The sequence below is a fragment of the Actinia tenebrosa genome, unplaced genomic scaffold (genome assembly GCF_029948245.1).
Source record: "Actinia tenebrosa isolate PJP-AT-01 unplaced genomic scaffold, QUT_ActTen_1.0 PGA_scaffold13__45_contigs__length_12533684, whole genome shotgun sequence".
NCBI lineage: Eukaryota > Metazoa > Cnidaria > Anthozoa > Actiniaria > Actiniidae > Actinia > Actinia tenebrosa.
This window is the reverse complement of record NW_028292573.1, coordinates 10,438,740-10,461,093: the sequence shown is the minus strand read 5'-3', so window position 1 is coordinate 10,461,093 and position 22,354 is coordinate 10,438,740. Positions and strand designations below refer to the sequence as shown.

At 37.6% G+C, this 22,354-nt stretch overlaps 1 protein-coding gene across 2 annotated transcripts; it reads left to right on the top strand.

Moving 5' to 3' along the window:
- Positions 1 to 478: 478 nt before the first annotated feature.
- On the top strand, positions 479 to 21,697 carry LOC116292154 (glutamate receptor 4). 2 transcript variants are annotated; one of them, XM_031699419.2, is made up of 18 exons: positions 479 to 785; positions 1,357 to 1,482; positions 3,725 to 3,873; positions 4,264 to 4,416; positions 7,298 to 7,549; positions 8,407 to 8,606; positions 9,333 to 9,392; positions 10,099 to 10,224; positions 10,811 to 10,969; positions 12,106 to 12,210; positions 12,768 to 12,890; positions 13,481 to 13,663; positions 14,725 to 14,891; positions 15,485 to 15,675; positions 16,269 to 16,631; positions 17,531 to 17,704; positions 18,220 to 18,379; positions 19,396 to 21,697. In XM_031699419.2, the coding sequence occupies exons 3-18, from the start codon at positions 3,771 to 3,773 to the stop codon at positions 19,478 to 19,480; spliced, it is 2,604 nt and encodes an 867-aa protein (XP_031555279.2). In that variant the 5' UTR covers positions 479 to 785; positions 1,357 to 1,482; positions 3,725 to 3,770; the 3' UTR covers positions 19,481 to 21,697. The 2 variants fall into 2 exon arrangements, with proteins under 2 accessions (XP_031555279.2, XP_031555278.2); XM_031699418.2 differs by having other exon boundaries at positions 482 to 785; positions 18,214 to 18,379.
- Positions 21,698 to 22,354: the final 657 nt, after the last annotated feature.

The following is a 22,354-nucleotide window of genomic DNA, read 5'->3' as shown; positions in this document are numbered from 1 at the left end:
AGAAATTCCTGATATTTGCGTCATTTTCATCATAATTTTTATTTTAAACACTTTAAATCGCAGTCAGAGTCGTAATTTTTCTTTCATAATGGTATTCAAGGCTTATTATCATCTAAATAATTCGAATATAATTTTTGAGTGATTCGTACTTGTGTACTAAGTTAAATTCTATAACTTTATATAATCCTCTAAATCTGTCCCACCTTTAAAACAGAGTTAAGTCGACATTTAACAATGCTAACTAAAAAGTCATAAAATTGACTTAATTATAACCAAAGCACTTTGTTTTGAATTTCCAAAAGTGATTTTCTAAGCATAAATTTTAAACTCCTCAACCCGTACGGTGAGCTCGCAACATTTCGATTGTAATAATTTAACGAGTTATACCAGCCTGGATGTAAAATTTTTCGATGCAATTAAATAATAAAAAATTGAGTTTCTAAGTAGGTATGTTATAAACCTGATAAAATTCTTCTTTCATACGCTAAATGAAGATAAATTGTTTGTAGCGGGAACAGCTTTGGAACCAGCAGCGATGAAGACCACAGTAAATGATTGGCTCGACGGGAGATCTCATCTCGACCAGTAGCTTGTTTGATTGGATTTGGTTCGAGTTGCAGGATAAACTGAACTGAACCGATGCATTGGAAGAACATTTTATGATCTGATAACTCAATTTTTTATCTTTGTGTTCTTGGGATCGTCACGAAAGAATGAAATTATAGTTTCAATGTGAATAAGAATTAATGATTGGACAAAAACGAGATAAAAAGACAAAAACGAAGGTAAAGTATCTTTGTTCAGTATTCTGTAAAAGTAAGACATTATCTATTCAATACTGTATAAGCTAACTGATCAACCAAGGGAGGATAAAAACTACGAAACGAAAATACTTTTAGGATCATTTCTTTAAGAAATCTCAAACTGTTCATCTTGTGTTTCTTCTTGAAAACTGCGGAAACAGAATTGTAAAATAAATGCGTGAAAATTGAAATTGGCTGAAAATTATACCAATTTAAATGCGAATCTAAAGTTGAAGATTTGCGAAGCGCGAATCTCTTTTATCCTTCATAATTTTGTTATTAACACTAATAGTTTTTCTTGACAAATTATGACAACTCAATTTTTAATTTATTTACTCGGTTGCGTAAGTAGAAAATGGTTTTACTATTCTTCCTCGCGCGTTAAATCGACCACAGAATGCTTAGTATTTGATATGAATTATCGATGCTAAAAATAACCAATTTTGGAATTTTGGAAACCGCACTATTCTCACTCAGGGTACGAACGTTTTTAGCTCGTACGCCCCTACTATCTTGATTTATCTGTTCAAAAACTTTGATTTTCTTTGACCAGATCATTGGATGCAGTTATCTCAGTTTGAAGACAAGGAAAACCCGAACAAAAACAACGGAGATATAGATGGTGAATTCCCAACGCCTACGAACCGGAAATTCCTTTAAAGTCTACTAGAATCTCTACGTGAGTTTTAAAGGTCTTTTTATGATATTTATTTTAATACAGAGTACGATATTTATTGATGTTTTTGCTTGGGGAAAACTTCAAAGAAACCGCTTTTGATCTTGCGTTTGAAAAGTCAAATACGTCCAGTTTAACTTATACAGTCGCTTACTGTACTCGTCTTTGTTTTTGGATCGAGTATTTATCAATTTCCATTTTAAATATTTCTCGTGTGAACGAAAAGAAAAACAAGCAAAATAACTCCTTTATGAAATTTATTTATCTATTTATTTTTATATTTCTTCCGCGTTTCGTTTTTGAATAACTTTTAAGCCAGTAATTTCACTTTTTTGTCTCTCGTTTATTGCCTCTGCGTGGGCTGGTTTTTTTTTTCGTGTGATTTTCGCCTCGACGGATCTCCGTGCGTTTTTCGTGAACTTTTCGATATCCCGACGAACTTTAAGGGCTACATTATCATTCCATTTATAAAACTAAAACCAAAACTTTGGCACCTCGATGATTGGTTTTAAAATATTTCTTTGTCATTTAGTTTAAAAAATAAAAATAAAAAAAACTGATCAGGACTTTTGATGGCAGAAACGCGATTTAACATTAATTTGATAGTTATGACTCGCACATTTCAAAAGACTAGTAGAGACACACTAAAAACGGATGCGTGGGAGACTAGTAGAGACACGGTTCTTGGAGAAAGCTACTACTATAACATTAAAAGTAGTATTTTAGTTTCGAAATCTTTTCCGATCCAATTGTTTTTCTTTTTGTGGCATATATTTAGCAAGAATTAAAACTGACCGAGTGTAGTGTACGTCTAGCAACTTGCAGAAAACAAGCTGTCCGGGGAATGTTCACGAATATTCCACTCGCTACATTCAACAAAACAATCTAGATAAATCTAGCCTTTCTTGCTCAGAAAAAAGAAAAAATTGTCTCCACCTTTACGAGAATTTATTTTATTTTATTTTTTTTTTTTTTACGAGGATTTTTAGACAAGAAATTACTATAAAACACAAGGTTTTCTGAGTGTTATCTTGGTTTTCGAACTCCCCGCCCCGTGTTACCTGTTGTGGCCCGTTGTTATTGGGAATTTATGTAAGCAATTTCATAGTGTGCAGGGCAGCTTCGCTTGGTGTCGCTTCTTTTGAAAAAAGAAGTTGGGATTTTTTGTATTGCGATTTCCTACTGTTCAGAGGGTCGACTCTTAATTGTGGTTTTTTTATCACAAGCGGGAGATAGTGCGAATAAGATTCCTTTACGACTTAGAACGTTGCTTGGATAACTCCTTTCGCCTCGGCACGACTAATCTAGAATTTCTTGTATTTTTGTATTGCGTAGGACGGTTTTGCATCGATTCTGATTTAAAGATTTTTGCTCGGTTTTACAACTGGTTGGCGGCAGACTTTTCATATCTAAGTTTCGTGCTCTTTTTACATTGATTATTTAGAATTCATGCATTGCCCTTCACGTTAGTCGAAGATGTGTTTTTGCCAGACTCACTCCTCATAAAAATACTTAATACGTCTCTAGAGTGTTGTATTATTTGTTTCGATTTCAGCGTCTCTTAGTAATTTGTCGCAGTTCAGAGTTTTAGTCAATTGATTCATTGATATTAATATTTCCCAAACGCAATTCAAAACCCTTAACACCGCCATTCAGTTGTTTTGTACCCATGTGCCATTGCGCGTTGCGGGTAGCTGTAGCATAGTTCAGATTTATTGAGAATTAACTTCTAAGTTTTTCACGAATAAACAAGTTAGACCCGTTTTAGGAAACCAATTCAAGAGAGAAAAAGAAGAGTAAAACTGGAATATTTTACTGATAACTCTTCAGTGACAGATGAGCGTTTATATAAAGAAGTACCCAATACAATACGCAGTACATAGTTACTCAAACTTAGACGTTAACAATTTTTTAAAATTTCTTTCTGGGAACTCTGTTTTTAAAAGAGAAGTACTTTATAAAGCTTTTTAATAGAAATCTCAAATGAGTAAATCCTTTGGTGTGGTCGTGACGAATATGAACTTTACTTACTTCAGTTTTCAATAGAAAACCGCACAGATAGTTACGCGTGAAGAAAACGTTAACCAATGCATTGTCGTCTTTCTTTCTACTTAAAGTCTCACTATGGGCCTTAAATCGGACAATATCAGTCTAGCCTCATCCTACTTAACCTCAGACTAATTGCCTACCTTTATTTTTAAAAAGTTAATTCTTTTTATAAAGAAAAACCAATGTTTTACCGCAGGTCTTTCATTGCGAGCAGACGGCGTGCAACTCGACGCGTTAGCGTAATGGTACAGGCAACACTACCATGGATGGCTTGGAACTTTATTTTTTTGCTTGTGCTTTTTCAAACTGCATCGGCAAACGCTGCACCGAAAACTGTATATATAGGTAGGTATGTAACTGAAATATTCCTATCTGTGCTGTAACTGTAAGAGCAGGGTATTCAAGTCCGCCATATTTTATATCTTTATCAAGTATTTACGTTTTCAAGTTAAATACTGAAATACCTAGCAATGTTGAAAAGGAGGTCACGGGTTTGAAAACCGTCTATAGCTTTTTATCCAAGAAAAATATCTTACAAAATATTTACGTTTTTAATGGTGACACTGGAATTCATTATTCCATGCAAAACATTGAACGAGAATAAGTTTTGTTCTCACATCTGTAAAATAAATTTACGTAAACGGAGAAATTTTATCCTTATTCCTACCATATTTTCTGCAAATTTGACTTAATGAAAAGGGCTACAAGGACAATTGTACTGTTTTCTATCGACAGCATCAACAAGCAAACACCACGATGTCCTTCTAGAAAAATCCTTGATATCTGCAATAAACTACATCAACAATAACTCTAGTATTCTACCTGGCACAGACATCAAATTTATCTCCAATACTACAAAGTCAATCAAAGAAAACTTACTGGACTATGGTAATGTACCATTTACTACTTGCTTTATATAGAGTTTACAATAAGATTTCTTGTGTTTTTATTTTTAATTATTTTTATTTATTTTGGTAGTCAAACTATTGTTACAGTAATTGTCTTGATACAAGAATAGTAGTCTCGCAATATCTGGGTTGCTTACCCGAAAATTCCGGTTGGAAAACATATGGTGTGTATCATTTCGATAGGAAAGTTCCAGAAAACTCGGTATTTGATTGAGGTAATCTACTTTTCCCGCTCTTTTTGGTTCTTTCGGTAGACGCGTGTACGATTTTTCTAAAGTCAAAATTTCCCGCTCTTTTCTTACCATCAGCGAATGAATTTCCAACCGAATAGATTGATTTGAATGGTAAGCACCCCGGTTTAGTTAATGGATAGAAATTTTTCAGTTTTCATTTCTGTCATATCGTACTTTATCTATTTCGGATCCTGCTTGTAAGCATAAGAGCATAAGCTTTTTAAAATGACATTTTAGCCTTACTTGTTTTTTAGCAAAACTATCTTTGGTTTAGATTAAAAATAGTCCGTGACTGATTTTTGAGTTTCGTGTAAACCACTCAGCATAAAATAGCCTTGATTTAGCCCACTCTTCAAGCCCTTTATCAGTGATGTTATTAGTTATTTATGTCTTGTCTTTATTTTTATTATAACTTCCCTGCTGGCTAAGCTCAAAACATTTGTACAAATGATCATATCAGATCTAAAAACTGTGTGATTTTTTTTCTAATTAATTTAGTTATATTATAAATGATTAAGCCACTAATTTAAAAGTCATGGAACGTTCAGTACGTGAATTATATATAGAAATTATTTTTATGATTTATATCTGATATCCTCAGTTTTTTTACAAAGAATCACCATCTTCCATACATTGGTTCATTGGTCAAACAAAAAGGATTCAGTCGAGGCTGCAAGGTTCAAGTTTGAATAATCCCTTGAAACAACCTTGTAGCCTCGATTGAATGCTTTGTGTTTGACCAGTGAATCGATGTATGGCAGATGGTGAATATTCCAGTTTCGAGTTTTCTGTTGCTCAGGGTTATTCTCCACTTTGTGCAGAATATTCATGTGTTTCAGTGAAGGTCCGTGGAATTCCAAAGCGTTTGTATTGTTGAAGTTGTGCATTCTTTACTTTACCGTTGGTATTTGTGAATATTTAGACACTGATACAAGGCTAAGCCTGAGTAAATGAGTCTGTAATCAAGGAACACAGCGGTTATTTGGAACTCGATTTGGTCTATTAACAACTGTAATTCTTCAGTGTTTCCTTAGAATCAAAATCTGACAAAAACCTCTTCTTAGAACCTCAGAGAAATAAATAATAGGACAGATGCATAGTCGAAATGAGTCGGATCAGCGAGAAGCATTCAAGCCTGTTGAGCACCAAAGTCAAGCCAATTAATTACGAAGCCACGAAACTCTTATTTTAATAGAACATGGTTATCAAATTAATGTTACCTTAGGGCGCTTGATTATAGATAACACAAAGCTAAATTTAGCTATCTGAAGGGTTTTGTTTGATTGATTATGATTGATGCGATGATAGTCATCTAAGGTTGCGTCGAGTGTACACACACTCAATTGAAGAATCGTTGTCGGCTTCAGAAACATAGAACATAAAAGCTGAGACCGAAATGGCACATGGGAAATGACATAATTATATTATAATTTATTCATTTGCGCCATCCATGCAGTCGGTTTAGAATTCCAAACGCATATTCAGAAGACCTGCGTTCGAGAGCCGTTTTGCTTCGCATTTTTATAGGTTACAGCGTAGACGAAACCGCTTATTTACTCCTCCTGTGCTATTTCGGTCTCAGCTTCTATGTTCTATGTTTCTGAACCCGACAACGATTCTTCAATTGAGTCTATGTAGTAGTCTTACTGATAGCAAAATATCTGTGTCACGTGAGTACTATAAGACACTATTTGCGCCAACGCCTCTGGCTTTGAGGCATTGTTTTGAACCCAAAAGTTTTTTCAGACGTTTTCCTTGATGTTGGGGCTTATTTAATAGTTAATATGTGTTCTCAAACTCATTAATAATTCATGAGGTCAATGACCAATGGCGACTTTGCATTGTAGCCACGTGCACGCACCTTGATACTTGATCAAAAACGGATCAAGACACTGATCAAAACACTGACGAATAAACGAATAAGAGCCTATATTTAAAGAAAACCTCCTATATTTTCTATAAATAGGACAACTGCTGATTGATACATTTATATTTTACACTGTTTAGCATATTTAGCGAAGGAAATAAAATGGCTTTTAAGTTCTGCAAATCATTGCCTTTGCACCCTCCCGATCCCTGGTTACGCCACCGAAAAGCTATCTTAGCTCCTATAAAGTGCACATATTTTTGGGGAAAAATCCTATATTTTCCTATATTTAGAACTTGGACAGACTATATTTCCTATCAAATTGTCTAAAAAGTGGCTGGGATGCCTGCAAACACTCGCACTCGTTTTTGATCTATTACTTCAAACATTACCACCTCAGGAGAGAACTTGCTTGGGTTGTTTCTCTTTAGATGCCAATAGACCTCTAACTTTACTTTGAGCGTAATGTTTTCCCATATCAGACCCAGTGTCATTCTCTTGAGAATAAAAAATGTTTATAGTGAATGATATCCATAAGATCATGTGTCTTCTCATGCACCACTGTTAAAGAAAGAAATGATACACTAGGGAATGACGCGTGGTCTGAAAAGATTGGAAAACATTACGCCCGAGATAAAAAGGTCTATTGAGGAGAAAATTATTCATCTGAAAACAAAATAATTCAATCTTCTTGAACAATTCAGCGTTGTAAATATTTGAGCCTAAACATTAAAACTCTGTTATTATTTCCCATCATGCAGTGAAATTACTATCCCAGCTTGACGTCATCGCCGTAATTGTAAACTCTCGTCCCGAGTCCACACTCGACATTCTTGGATCCATGCTGCACATTCCCATGATAACCAAGCATGAAGTACATGGCCATTTCCCTGGCAACGGAACACAAGCACCGAACAGTGATTGCCTGGGGCCGAGTTCACATGACGTCAGATTGGCCATGGTTGACATTTTGAAGAAAAATGATTGGACTGATATCCTGGTGATCTACGATGGTAAGAGACAGAGGGAGAACCTACATAGCACTCAGTTGATGTAATGTATTCAGAAAATCTATTGTATTCTATTGTCGCTCTATCTATTGTATTAGGTGTGATTCTATTGTATTCTATTGTCGCTCTATCTATTGTATTAGGTGTGATTCTATTGTATTCTATTGTCGCTCTATCTATTGTATTAGGTGTGATTCTATTGTATTCTATTGTCGTTCTATCTATTGTATTAGGTGTGATTCTATTGTATTCTATTGTCGTTCTATCTATTGTATTAGGTGTGATTCTATTGTATTCTATTGTCGTTCTATCTATTGTATTAGGTGTGACTCTATTGTATTCTATTGTCGTTCTATCTATTGTATTAGGTGTGATTCTATTGTATTCTATTGTCGTTCTATCTATTGTAATAGGTGTGATTCTATTGTATTCTATTGTCGTTCTATCTATTGTATTAGGTGTGATTCTATTGTATTCTATTGTCGTTCTATCTATTATATTAGGTGTGATTGGTTTCATTTTTATGATGAAAACATTACATCAACTGCTTGCTACGTAGGCTCTCCCAAGAGACAGACAGACAGATAGACAGACTGACTGACAGACAGACAGACAGACAGACAGACAGATAGACAGATAGACAGACTGACTGACTGACTGACAGACAGACAGACAGACAGACAGACAGATAGACAGACTGACTGACTGACTGACAGACAGACAGACAGACAGACAGAGAAAAAAAAAGAAAAAAAAATTAAATATTTTACATCACCAAATCAACCTTACTGATGAAACTTTTTTCCGCGTATCCTTTTCTACTAATTTATAATTTATTTTTTATGTTTTCACTTTCTCAGTCCAGTGGAGAAGCCAAGCAAATGCCTTCATATCTGTTCTTCCACCCAATACAAAGTACAGTAAACTTACTTTAGAGATCGACGAGGAGAAGGCTCTTTGCGACGACACCAAGAGGCAACTAAACAGTCTACATAATGCTCCAGTACAAGCTATTGCACTGTTCTGTGACTCAGATCTCGTGGCGTCTGTTATGGATCAGGTAAAGCATTAACCATCTTGATATTGTGATTATTCGATACCATTATCGTCCTCCCTTATCATCATTATTCTCGTCGTTACCTTCTCATCAAACCAGCATAATCTTTCCCATGGGGTTAACTTTAATGTCACGATCATCATTGTCGTAGTCTTCAACATTCATCACCAGCACCTTCAGCATCATCGGCATCATCATCACTACCATTATCACGTCCATCGTCATCATATTCAAAATTTATCAATTAGCAACACGATCTTCGTGACAAACAACAACATAACGATCAACTATCATCATCATTTATCAACATGGCATCGTCAACAGTTGCTGTTAAACAATAGAAATCATATTCAAGGGAATGACACGTGCTCTAAAATGGGGAAAACATTACACTCGAGCTGAGGATCGTCATAATGATAATTCAAACCTAAATATTGTCTATTGATTTTTTACTTGGCGGACACACTAACCGGTACCTCTTGAATAAAACTGACCAATCAAATAACGCTAAACTAGGCAGAAATCGAACTGATAACAGCGTTAGCCAATCAGATTATCGGGTTGTCGTGCTCTTATTTTATCGATGCGCTATCTGATTGGCTGGTTAAAAATATTGAACTAGATCTTGCAATATGATTGGTTGAAGATAATAGTTTATCAAAGTTGTCCCGGATGAAGTATCCACACTGTAAATACACATCAACATTTCCTGGTATTATTTGTTTCCAGGTACACTGCGTCTGCTCTTTTCGCATAGAAAAACCACATACCTGGCTGATGGCAGATATGGTAAGTAGAACAAAATGTTTAAACGAGAGGGCTGGAATTTTCCCTGTGCTTTCAATCCTTTTGCGTCCATCACTCCTTTTAAGTCAAGTTGTGTTAGACGAAGGTCAAACGTCGAACTTCGCATGAGCCGAACCTAATTGAAACCACGGATAGCAAGACAGTCTTCTTTAATGTCATTAGGTTCGGCTCATGTGTAGCTCGACGTTTGACCTCAGTCTTAGTTAATCATACTTTTTAAAAAAAATTATTTTCCTTTAGAGAGATATAAAGAGAGATGAAGAGAGATATAATACTAACTAATGCAAATCCCGGGGGGGGGGGGGGGGGGTTACTCCCCTATATTTGCTTTACGGATGCGTGCCGCCAAACAGGGTATGGTTTTCAGCGATTCTACTCTGAAACAGGGTATATAAAATCGCGCTCGCTCTGGGACAGGGTATATGAAATCACGCTTTCTCCTCTCTGGAACAGGGTAGCTATTTTCGCAATACCGGAAAAGGTTATGGTTTTCAGCGATTTTACTTTGGAACAGGGTCAAGGTTCAGAGGGCTCAGCGGCACATCCCTACCCTAAACGGGCAAGAGTACCCCCCCCCCCCCCCCCGGAAGCAAATCTACTATTAATTGGAAAACAGTCTATTCGATTAAAACCAGGTCGACAAAACCTTTTGTTCTCAGTTAGCAATATTACTGTTTGCTTCCATTAGGTTCCATCGTTGCCCTTAGCAGTCCAGTCCTCTCAGATCATGTTGGCTTTCATGCCAGATGTTATGGACAACCAATACACACGATACTTGACTGACGATCTTCGCGTGGATGTTACCTCGATCTATGTGAGCATGTAGCTATTCAGATTATCTCCAGTGTAGCATAATATATGCTGGTCATTTGTTACATCTATTGTGACTCGTTCTATAGATTGTAAAGCTGGTATTGTTTTTTTTTAAATATTTATTTTGATGTCAGCTGTGCTGTATAAACTATATTACACTGGAGATAGGCCAGTTATTCTTTCTTTCACTTCATTTCTTTGCTATGAATATGGAAGAACGTTGTGTAATCAAGAAAGAGAAAATGCCCATGAATTGTCGTGCTTCACCTAACACTTTATTCGCGTTCTGCCAATCCCCGTGTGCATGCTTTATAAAACTCGCGCACGTGATGTCTTCAATTATAAAGATCGCGAGGATTTGCGCGTGTAGTCTTTGTGCTTTTATAAAGCACGCGCTTCCCAATCAATCAGAATGCGAGATTTATAACAGCTATTTTATAATGAAGAGTAGTTTATGACGAGAAGGGATAGATAGACTGACAAGGGATAGAAAAAGGTACGATGAAAAGAGCATTGAAAAGAGTTTAGTTTAAAAAAGTTGTAATCTAATTCTGTTTTGTTCCCAATCATCTTTTCATTTCAAACAGAACTCTTCCCTTTTTGCGTTCGACGCAACGTTGGTGACTGCGCATGCGCTAGAAAGCCTCATCAACAAAGGATTGTGGGTAGGAGATGATAATACTCCCAGCAAAACAGGTTTGACCATCTCTGCCAACGGACCCCAGTTACATCAACAAATAAAAGAGGTTAGTGAACGTAATCTGTCTTTAGATAGCCTTAAACATTATATCACGGGTGGCTGTTTCCAACCCAGACGCGGTGCTCGTTTGGTTGTGTCTTGGCGTCGTTCATCAAATTACAACAGTAAAAGCCTTTAAGTTTTATCAAGTCCTGAACCAACTTCTAGAATAGACCCCTTCACGGTTCCCTGCGCCATCTTGAAAGGTAGCCGGGCCTTTGCAACGAAGCGAGACGAACGGTGACCTTGCAATGATAGAGACCTTTTTTTAACACCTTGGACAATTATTCACAGGCCCGGCTACCTTTCAAGATGGCGCAGGGAACCGTGAAGGGGACTATTACCAGGGTCGACTCACAGATCAAATTACAATTTAGCATGTATTAGAAAACTGGAAAAAACCCGAAGAAAACCTTGGAATCAAGGAACACTTTCCACATGAGATTAGTTGAGTGTCGTATGTTGCAAATAGAGAATGTAGTGGTAGTGCGTGTAGAGCGAATCTCACGGAGGAGCCACTTACGGGGAGTGATGGCTGTAAGCTATAAGTTTCTTAGATATGATGCTCAGTCGAGAAATTGAATCTGAGACTATTAATGTAGGTGAGAGGCGGGAATAAAATTCCATTGATTCCCTAACAGTATGACAGTCTCGAGGCTCTCGATATTGCAGCGATATACAGTCAATTCAAAAAACGTTGTCGTCGACCGGCTCAAGCCTACGCGACTGGACCGAAAGGAATATGGGTAAAAATCACTGAAGCGGTTAAATATTCGTTCTGAATTAATTGTTCCCGCTAGTAATAAGATAATAATGGCGAGAAACAATCCATCAAATGCATGTCTTCGGGTTTAGGGAAAGAAAAACAAAGTAGTTATGATTCAGTTCACAATTCCGAAAATATGAAGGCATTAAAAAAACGTCTCCTTCAACACTTCCCGCTCGCCTACAAAGGTTCGTGCTGTAAACCAGGCATAACTAGTCAGATAAAATAATGGAGTCATCTCGGCTTCAATGATTACTACCCAGAGTTCCTTTCGGTCCAGTCGCGTAGGCTTGAGCCGGTCGACGACAACATTTTTTGAATTGACTGTATTAAAGCACCTCAGCACCACAGTAACTGATAGTTGTGTTTATTTTTAGCTAACGATTAACAGCACGACAGGAATTATTTCATTTGGTAATGACGGCACAAGACGACAAATGAGGCTAGAAGTATTAAATCTACAGGAAAACAGATTTATCAACGTATGTATGAAAATCGTAAAACGAACTGTTTCATGGCCTTTACAAGGGATAAACCATTAGATAATTGATGGAAGGGGTTGCAGGAATTTTGGTTACATGATATTTATTTTTTTGGCTCAACCCTTGCACGTTATTTTTTTGCGTACAAGTTAGATATTTTTCTTCTAGCAGAAGAGGTTATAGACGATATTTTTTTGAGCTTTAAGTGCTTGCTCGATTTTTTTTGGGATTTACGCAACCCCCCATCAACTACCTAATGGTCCGTCCCTAACAGCTTGATTATAGTAAAGGTACCCTACTGTATCATTTTTCCCTGTTGCCAACGCAATTCTACAGCTTTTGATGTTTCGAAAGAACAATAGTAACACTGTCTTGCAACAACATAAAAGTTTACAGAAAGTTAATATTCTAACTCTTTGTTTTTCTTGCCATAATAATTCTAATATTGTACTGACAACATAAAAGACGATTCCAGCGTTTAGCAGCTTTTTTAATGAACAGGCGAAACAGAGAAAAGTATCATCTTTGATTAATGATTTTGTCTTCTTTTTCTTCAGGTTGGGACTTGGGACTCAATGAACAAGTTAAAATTGACCAAAAAAATTGTCCAGAACAGACCTACGTCGGAACTCATCCCCCTTGACAAACTCAACAGAAGGCTGAAAGTGGTTGTAGTCGTGGTGAGTAACTGAATTTAGTAAGTTTATACTTGAATATAGAGTTTCGCGCGCTGTGATTGGTCGAGCGACCACAAAGTTTTGAGCCAGCCCGTACCGCTCGGAACGAGTTACATGATTAGAATTAAAAAACAATAGGATTGGTCATCCGAACAATAGCACTAAACCTAACCTTACAAAAGCGGTACTGTACTTAGGGAAGCAATGAAATAGGATAGCGCTATCCAGACTTCGTACGACCGGGCCCAGGTGCTTTTTATAACTCAACAGAAGCGATTTGAAATTGTGATGCTTGAATGTGGAAAGCCAACAGCCTGATTTTAACAGGGTTGTGAAGTTCGCAGACGCACATGCTACCCATACTCAGTCTTATTAGCTATTCCGAGATTTAAGGAAAAACTGGGTCGAGTTGACATTGTAGTGCATTGTGGGAATTTTGTAGGGGACGTATTTGCAAGATGCTCGTGTTTATTCTATTCCCTAAAAAAGCCCCACAATCCATTGTAATACCAACGTGAGGAGATTTTTTTCAAACATTTCTGAATGGTTAATATTTAGTATGCTATTTTCGTTCTCTGTTTGTGTGTTTAAAGGACCCACCCTTTGTGATGCGTAATAACGAAGGGAAACTAGAAGGATACAGTATTGACTTGATTGATCTCATCGCCAAGAAGTTGAATTTTCGTTACGATATCTACCTGGCTCCTGATGGTCTGTACGGCGGGAGGGCAGATGGAGGAAGATACAATGGAATCGTTGGACAGCTGACACAAGGGGTAAGGACTTACTAAAAATGATGACTAGGAAATGATATAGATATCGAGGAAAACAAAAACTAAATGAAATGTGAAAGAGATATGGTATCCACGTATCTTATCGTATCGTGGCCATGACGGATGACATGTTTGAACACTGTGCTTATTAGCCATTCCGAGGTTCAGGAAAAAAAAATTGGGTCGAGTTGCATTGCAGTGCATTGTGGGAATGTTTTACCGAGAGCACGAAATAGACGCCTTCTCGTAAATATGTCCTCTAAAACAGCCCCGAAATGAACTGCAATGTCAACCCGATCCAATAAGCCTTTTCATAGTTTAAGAATCGATTCCACTGCGCATGCGATTTTATCCCGAATTTCTCACCTTCTTTTGTTTAATTAAGAACGAAAGAAGGTTTAGACAAAAGAAGGTGAGAAATTCGGGATAAAATCGCATGCGCAGTGGAATCGATTCTTAAACTATGAAAAGGCTTATTTTGTCTTACTTTCGGAATGGCTTATAACTTGACTAGAAAATTATATTGCTTAAAGATACCGTGAAAGACATTAGCAAAAAAGAAATATATTGCATGTGAAAGACATATGACATCTACGTATCGTACCGTACGACATCTAAGAGAACGTTTACAGAAGGTGAAACTGCTGGTAAAAGATCTCAAGTCAGTGTATATTTAGTAAGCCGTTGAAAAATGTAAAATCTACCTACCCATCATCGTTGTCAGGCCCTGTTACACGTTAAAACTTTTACCTGAAACTTGTGTGCAACGGCGCTGCGAGACAATTTTCACGAGGCCGTTTACACGGCGCATTTTAGGCTTTGGGTGAAACCGTCATCGCAAAACTTTCACCGCGAGAAATTTTCACAAAAAATAGAACTGCTTTCTACTCTTGCAACCGAAACTTGTGTCGCGAACATGTATCAGGACGGAATTGCTACCCGAAACTTGTCTCGCAACGCCGTTGCACAGAAGTTTCAGCTAAAAGTTTAAACGTGTAACAGAGCCTTAGTTTTGTAGCCGTTTGCTTGTTATTCTCTATTAAAGTAAGTATAAAATTCTTTAGTTGGCAGACTTGTCTACGTCTCCACTAACCATCAACTCAGAGCGCCTACAGATCGTTGAGTTCAGCAAACCGTTCATGCAATTCACTATGAGCTTGATCACCAAGAAACTCGACTTTGACAACCAGGACTTGATGGCATTTATGATGCCCTACTCCTCGACTGTCTGGTGAGGATTAGACCTCTTTACCTTGGGCGTTATGTTTTCTTGTTTCACGTGGCATTCCCTTGAGTATCATTTCTTTGTTTAACGGTTGCGCATGAGAAGACACATTAATATGGATACCACTCAAACAAAGAATCTTATTCTTAAAAGAATGACAAGTTGTTTGAAATAGAAAAACATTACACCAAAGTGAAGAGGACTGTTATACATTATAAACAATGAACAATATAATAATACTAAAGGACCCTTATTTTTTAAGTGCATGAGGGGCTGGTGGGATTTTGTGAACTGTAGGTAAACAAAAATTTATGACTCTTTCGCAACCTGCTTTTTTTACGTGTCTCCTTAATAAAACAAAAGACCTTTTTTATTTATTGATTATTTTTGAATTATTTTGGGATGCCCCCTTAAATGCCATATTTTACCGCCCCCGCCCCCGCCCCCCCCCCCCCCCCCCCCCCCCCCCCCCGTAAAAAAATGAACGGTCCCATAATTTTTCTAAAATGGGTAAAAGGGAATTACTAAAAAGGGGCTTCGCTGTGCTCCCTTGCCTCTCAAACCCGTCCTGAAAGCATGTTTCCTTATTGTCCCACCAGGTTCTTGACATTAGCATGTCTAGTGGTAGTCACAGGTTTAATGTATGTGGTGAATTACATCAGTCCTTATGGCTACCGGCACTCCAAATCAGCCAAAAATGGCGAAGCATTTAACCTATTTAACAGTCTCTGGTTCTGCTTGGCATCCATGTTACAACAAGGAGCAGATAATACTCCGAGGTCTCTGTCTGGTAAGTTCAAAAATAGCTCTACAGCTAAATAGAGCGTTACAATTGTAAGTTATTTCCGGGTCTAACTGCTCACAAAAACAGCTTAAACCATAACGCCAAAAATGTTCTATGCGAATTAACCTTCACATGAAAGAATCATTGATTTTGGGGGAAATCTTTTCATGGAGAAAGAGAGAGAAAAAAAAAGAGAAAACTCTTTGCAGTATAGACCTCCTCAGCCCTGGCGTAATGTTTTCCCATTTCAGACCATGTGTCATTCCCTAGAGTATCATTTCTTCATTTAACGGTTGCGCATGAGAAGACACATGAATATGGATACAACTCAAACAAAGAAGAGAATGTCAAGGGATTAAAACGTGGTCTGAAATGGGGATGCACTACGTCAGAGCCGAAGAGGTCTATTGTGTTTCGTTTTGGACCGTCAGAGTTACAAGTTCTATAGCACAATGCAGTACTACGTCACCATGACGACTGCGTTACCGTTAGTTTTTATAACCAATAATTTACCTAAGAATTATTGTAAGCTCGACAGCTACAGCTCTTTTTGAAACATTCATCGCATTATTTTAAAGTGTTTTAAACCTGATTTTCAGGTCGTGTTCTTGCTGGCTGTTTCTGGTTCTTCATACTGATATGGATCTCTACCTACACGGCAAACCTAGCTGCATTCTTCACAGTACGTAACGCTAGAAAACCAGTCAGCACACTGGAAGAGGTAGTAGATGGTGACCACCATTTCTATATTATCCGAGACACGGCAATTCACCAGTTTTTCCGGGTGGCGAGCTACCAGACGTACAGAAAACTGTACGAAAGAGTCAATGCTCAGAATACTTTTGTTAACTCAACGAGCGCAGGGTACGGTGTTGCCAGGAAGAAGAAGAACGCCGTTTTTATGGCGGAAAAACCATCGACTGAGTACGTTATTATGCAAGAGCCATGTGACTTAACTGCAGGTTGGTCTACTCCTATCAAACTACATACTTTTCCCTAATTCCCCTATAGAAAACAATGACTCCAAGTCGAGGTTGGACTTCATAAAATACCGCAAATGTATGAACACATCAAACCCATCCTCGGCCATTGTTCCTTGGTCATTCGAGCGAACTCGGTAAAGGTATAAATTAGATTAACATCCAAAATTGTAGGTCCCAGTTAAGTCTGGTTTTCACTTGCGACGGAATCGAAGTCGGAGTCGGAACCAGCTTAGGACGAAGCGAAAACCAGATAACGGAGTCGAATCGGAGTCGGAGATGCAGTCGGAAGTAAAATCGGAAAGATCGGAAGGTTTCCTTTTGCTTGGCTTATGCTTACGCTGATGACGAACGGTTTTCATTTGCCGTTTCACGGATGAACCGTGTCCGCAAATTTTTGTGTCCGTATCCGCAAATTTTACGAAAACGGACACGTGTGGACGGTGAAAACGATTCGAATACGCTGCGTGTGGACGCAAACATTTTCGTATCCGCAAAAAATAATTTGCGGATACAAAAATTTCCGGATACGTGTGGACGTGGCCTTAGAGTGCATACCATATATTCCGTGAAATTGCACAAATTTGCACAAGTTAGTATATTTCAAACCATGTATCGGTGAAATAGTATTTTAGTATATTTTAGTACAAAATAGAACCTATGAAACAATTGAAAACGAAAGAAATAGATGTTCTTAGTGCTATTTAGTTTTTGTGCTATTTCACGGATATATGGCTTGCACTCGAAGTTAGTAGACCTCAGTAGACCGTGGACCTACAAAACTTTGCACTAATTGGCACAATTTTGTTAGTTAACTTTTTCACGAATATATGGTATGCACTCCATTAAAAATTAAGCTTTCATTTGTGTATCTTTTTTAGCAAGTGGATTGTTAGGAGCAAGTAGTTACGGCATAGCGATGCCAAAACACTATCCTTATGCTAGGAATATATCAGTGGCTGTTCTGACTCTCCATGAGACTGGCGTACTGGACTCCCTGTGGAGAAAATGGTGGGACTACAGAAGTCAATGTCCGAAGGAACAAAGTAGATCAGGTATAAACTATATTGACTGATGATTACTGATCGACGATGGAGATGATTAATGATGACAATAATGATGACTGGCACGTGTTAATAATGATGATAAAGATAAAGGTGCTAGTGTTGTTGATGATGATTAATTATGATGATGAGAAGATGGTAGTGATGGTGATGTTGTTGATGATGTTGACGATGTTCATTCATGATAAAGGTGATGATGCAAATGAGACGTGTTGGTAATGATGGCAATAAATAATTGTAATGATAATTTTGGTGTTGTTTATGACGATCAATTATAGTGTTCTTTTTATTTTTGGTGATGGCGATAGCAACCTGTTTGTAATGACGACGATGATGGTGATACTGTTGTTGTCAATGCATAATTTAATCTTATAAGCTTGAAAATAGCGTCAGTATGACTTTCGAAACGTCAGTTTCTTTCTCTTGATTTCACTTGCTTACGTATTTTAAAGTCACTATTGGTTTTCAAAGATGAAATAACATATTTAGTTATTTTTAAGCCATAGGCACAGGAAAGCAGATAGAGCTTAGCAGCATGATTGGCGTCTATGTGGTACTGGCCACTGGTGGTATCTCTTCAATAGTTCTCGTGGTCGGTGAGATATACTGGAGTAAACACGGCAGATACTTCAAGGCCTTGTTCAGGAATGAATTTGGTTCATTTGGGTAGGTAAAGTGGCTTTGCTTCATCACGTGATGGCAGCCATGCCAGGAGGCTGGAACATTTGTATCTGGTCGACCTAATCTCGTTTTATATGAAAAGCAATTCAGTTTCCCAGGGAAAAGACTCCATTGTTGTGCCTCCTGTCATGGCTGCCATCGCGTGATGGTGCAAATCCTCTATCTATCGGGTTTTGTTTGTGTCCTAACCTTTATGTTATGACCTGTTTTGTTAGTAGTCGTGGACCTACTAAACAAACTTGAAGATGCAACAGCGCAAACAAATGGAAATATGATTATCTGTTGCATGATAGACCATATTCGTATTTAAAATAACCGCGGTTTTCCTTGATTCAGACTCCATTTCTCAGGGTTAGCCTCATTTCAGTGTCTAAATATCCTCAAACACAAACGGTAAAGCAAAGAATACACAACTCCAAAAATACAATCACTGAGCACTAATCACTAACCCTGAGCAAACGGAACTCCGTTACCACTACCAATATCCTTTTTGAATTTTCTTTCCTATTCAAATTTCCTCATGAGAATAGTAAGATATTTGGTGCTAATTAACTGAACAAAAGAAAGTGTGCAAGGGAGTCTGGTAGTAAATGACGCTATAACGCAAGTGACCTAAAGACCCCTTGCATGTGACGTCAAAGGATCTCAATTTGGAGGACAAAACAAAATAATTTCAATCTCCTGAGAATTGAAAACCTCTTGTTATGTCCTCCAAATTGAGCTGTATTAAGATGTGCTACAAGAGGTCTATTGGTTGGTGTGTGATCGCCCGCGTCCGGCGTTGTTTCAGTGATATGCATTCATACCTATTTGTTATGCAGACATGCGCAGTGAGTGTGTGCCCCCGACTTGACCACATCGTATGTGATGTGAGATACTTAATTGCTGAAGTTAAACTGAATTAAAACAAGTTAAAACCCAATAATATCGCCTCCTAATCTTTAACAACATCCTAAAGGTAACTTTATTAACTTGGGTTTATCTTATATTCTGTTTTACAGTGTTGCAAAAGCCAACACGCATCACGCGGCAACCAATAGTGTACCAGTGTTACGAGTACAGTCTGTAAAGACCACGGACCTTTAGCGACTTTAGCGGTTTTGATTATACAAAAAAACAATAAAGTGACGTTACGTGGATATTGTGTTACCAACAAGTATATCTTGTGATGATTCTAAGTATTGCGTGACGTCTTTGTAATGGAGAAATGAATGCTGATTTGCGTGACACCTGGATAGGTAAGGACTGAAGAAGCTGCAGCAAGTACAAATATCATGGGACTTGGATCTGATGCTGAAGTATGCAGTTGTGCGATGGAAATCACGTAAACCTCGTACGTGTCACGCAGGAAACACAGTGACATTACTCTTGCGTTACTTATTTATAGCTACCAAGATAAACCAAGGGGCTTTATTTATAGACTTAGTGAAGACAGAACCCGTAATTCACGTAAACCTCGTACGTGTAACGCAGGAAACACAGTGACATTCTCTTGCGTTACTAACTACCAAGAACTATATTCAAGTAAAGACAGAACCCTGACTAAACCTTAATGAAGGGGGTCAAAACCAAGTAAAGGTCAACGAGGCTGAGGTGTACGCCATATTGTACTGACTTTCTCGTAACATAATAGGGGGGAGGGGAGGGATTCACACGAGACCTGATAAGTAGTATTGTAGTACGGTACACTGGAGTTTTACTTTGAGGACGAGCGTTCAAATTTGTACATTTTTTGGTATCAACAACATAAAATGATGCAAAGAGTACGCGGTACTTGGAGTAATCCAGTACCGCTCGAAAGCTGGATTTTCATTGCTCCCTAAGTATAGTACCGCTTTTGTAACTTTAGGTTTAGTACTATTGTTTGGATGACCAATCTACTGTTTTTTAATCCAATCATGTAACTTGTTCCGAGCGGTACGGGCTGGCTCGGTCCTTGTCGAATCAGACTACTCGTCTCGACAAATGCGTGACAAAATGCATGAAAAGGCGTGACAAAATGCTTGACTTCCAAAATGTTTTTCATTCGCATAGTTATTTTAAAAAGGTTAATAAAGGTTTTGTTGCATGTTGCATGCTGTATACCAAGCCTGAAATGCACTATGGGTGACGTGAATGCTATCGAGGTTAAAACAAAATGGAATTTTACAAAAGCTCTGTAAGTTTTTTCGGTTTATCTTCTTCTGTATTGACATTATTTACACATGATTATCATACGTTTCTAGCTTAGTATGCAAAATGCAACGAAATCTTTACCAGCCTTTTTTGAAAAAGCTGTATCTGCTGGCTCGTGTAGTACGCCAGTCGATCTTGTCACTCAGTACTCCCTTGAGTACTTTTATAGGGTGCTCGAAGTCCTCTTTGAATAAGACGTTTCATAGTGACGTCATTTGACTCCCACTTCCACGATGCTTCGCGAATTTTCTTTCTTATTTGAAAATTCCCTCATGAGAACAGTCAGACAATTGATGCTAATTAAGTGACCAAATAAGTGTGCAAGGGATTCTGGTAGTAGAGGTCAATACATCCTATTGAAGTAAATTCCCAATGTGAGCATTAAGAACTCTCCATTTTCACGCTTGTGCGCATGCCCAGACCACCAGGTCTTGTACAATGTACAATATCTTGTTGTTCCCGTGGAACTCTTTGTTTTATGTCGGAAAAAAAAACATCCAATAAATTCACATTTGACAAGACAAGACCTTAAAAATCAGAACGATAATACTGAAAGGTATCTTGAAAACATATATAGAGTACATGCCATATATCTGTAAAATACAGAACCCCAATAATATTAAAGGAATAGAGTGCACACCATATATCTGTAAGATACAGAACCCCAATAATATCAAAGGAATACAGTGCACGTCATATATCTGTAAGATACAGAACCCCAATAATATTAAAGGAATACAGTGCACACCATATATCTGTAAGATACAGAACCCCAATAATATTAAAGGAATACAGTGCACACCATATATCTGTAAGATACAGAACTCCAATAATATTAGAGGAATACAGTGCACACCATATATCTGTAAGATACAGAACCCCAATAATATTAAAGGAATACAGTGCACACCATATATCTGTAAGATACAGAACCCCAATAATATTAAAGGAATACAGTGCACACCATATATCTGTAAGATACAGAACCCCAATAATATTAAAGGAATACAGTGCACACCATATATCTGTAAGATACAGAACCCCAATAATATTAGAGGAGTAGAGTGCACACCATATATCTGTAAGATACAGAACCCCAATAATATTAAAGGAATACAGTGCACACCATATATCTGTAAGATACAGAACACCAATAATATTTAAGGAATAGAGTGCACACCATATATCTGTAAGATACAGAATCCCAATAATATTAGAGGAATACAGTGCACACCACATATCTGTAAGATACAGAACCCCAATTATATTAGAGGAATACAGTGCACACCATATATCTGTAAGATACAGAACCCCAATAATATCAAAGAAATACAGTGCACGTCATATATCTGTAAGATACAGAACCCCAATAATATTAGAGGAATACAGTGCACACCATATATCTGTAAGATACAGAACCCCAATAATATTAAAGGAATAGAGTGCACACCATATATCCATGAAAAAGGTAATAAGAAATAAAATTGTACAAATTAGTTCAAATTTTTCTAGGTCTACCGTCCAATGAAACTTTCTAATTTGTGCAAGTTAGAGCAATTTCTTAAAAACAATATCCATATACTTTCAAAAGGAATAAAATGGTCCAAAATAGGTCAAAACGATGGGCAATAGATGCATCATTTATGCCCAATTTTAAGCAAAAAGCATGGGCTATGACCCATTGTTTTCACCCATTTTGGACCATTTTCACACCTTTTGAAAGTATATGCATAGTTTAAGAACCAGGCAAAATATGTCATTTTTGTCCGTTTTTAAGCAAAAATC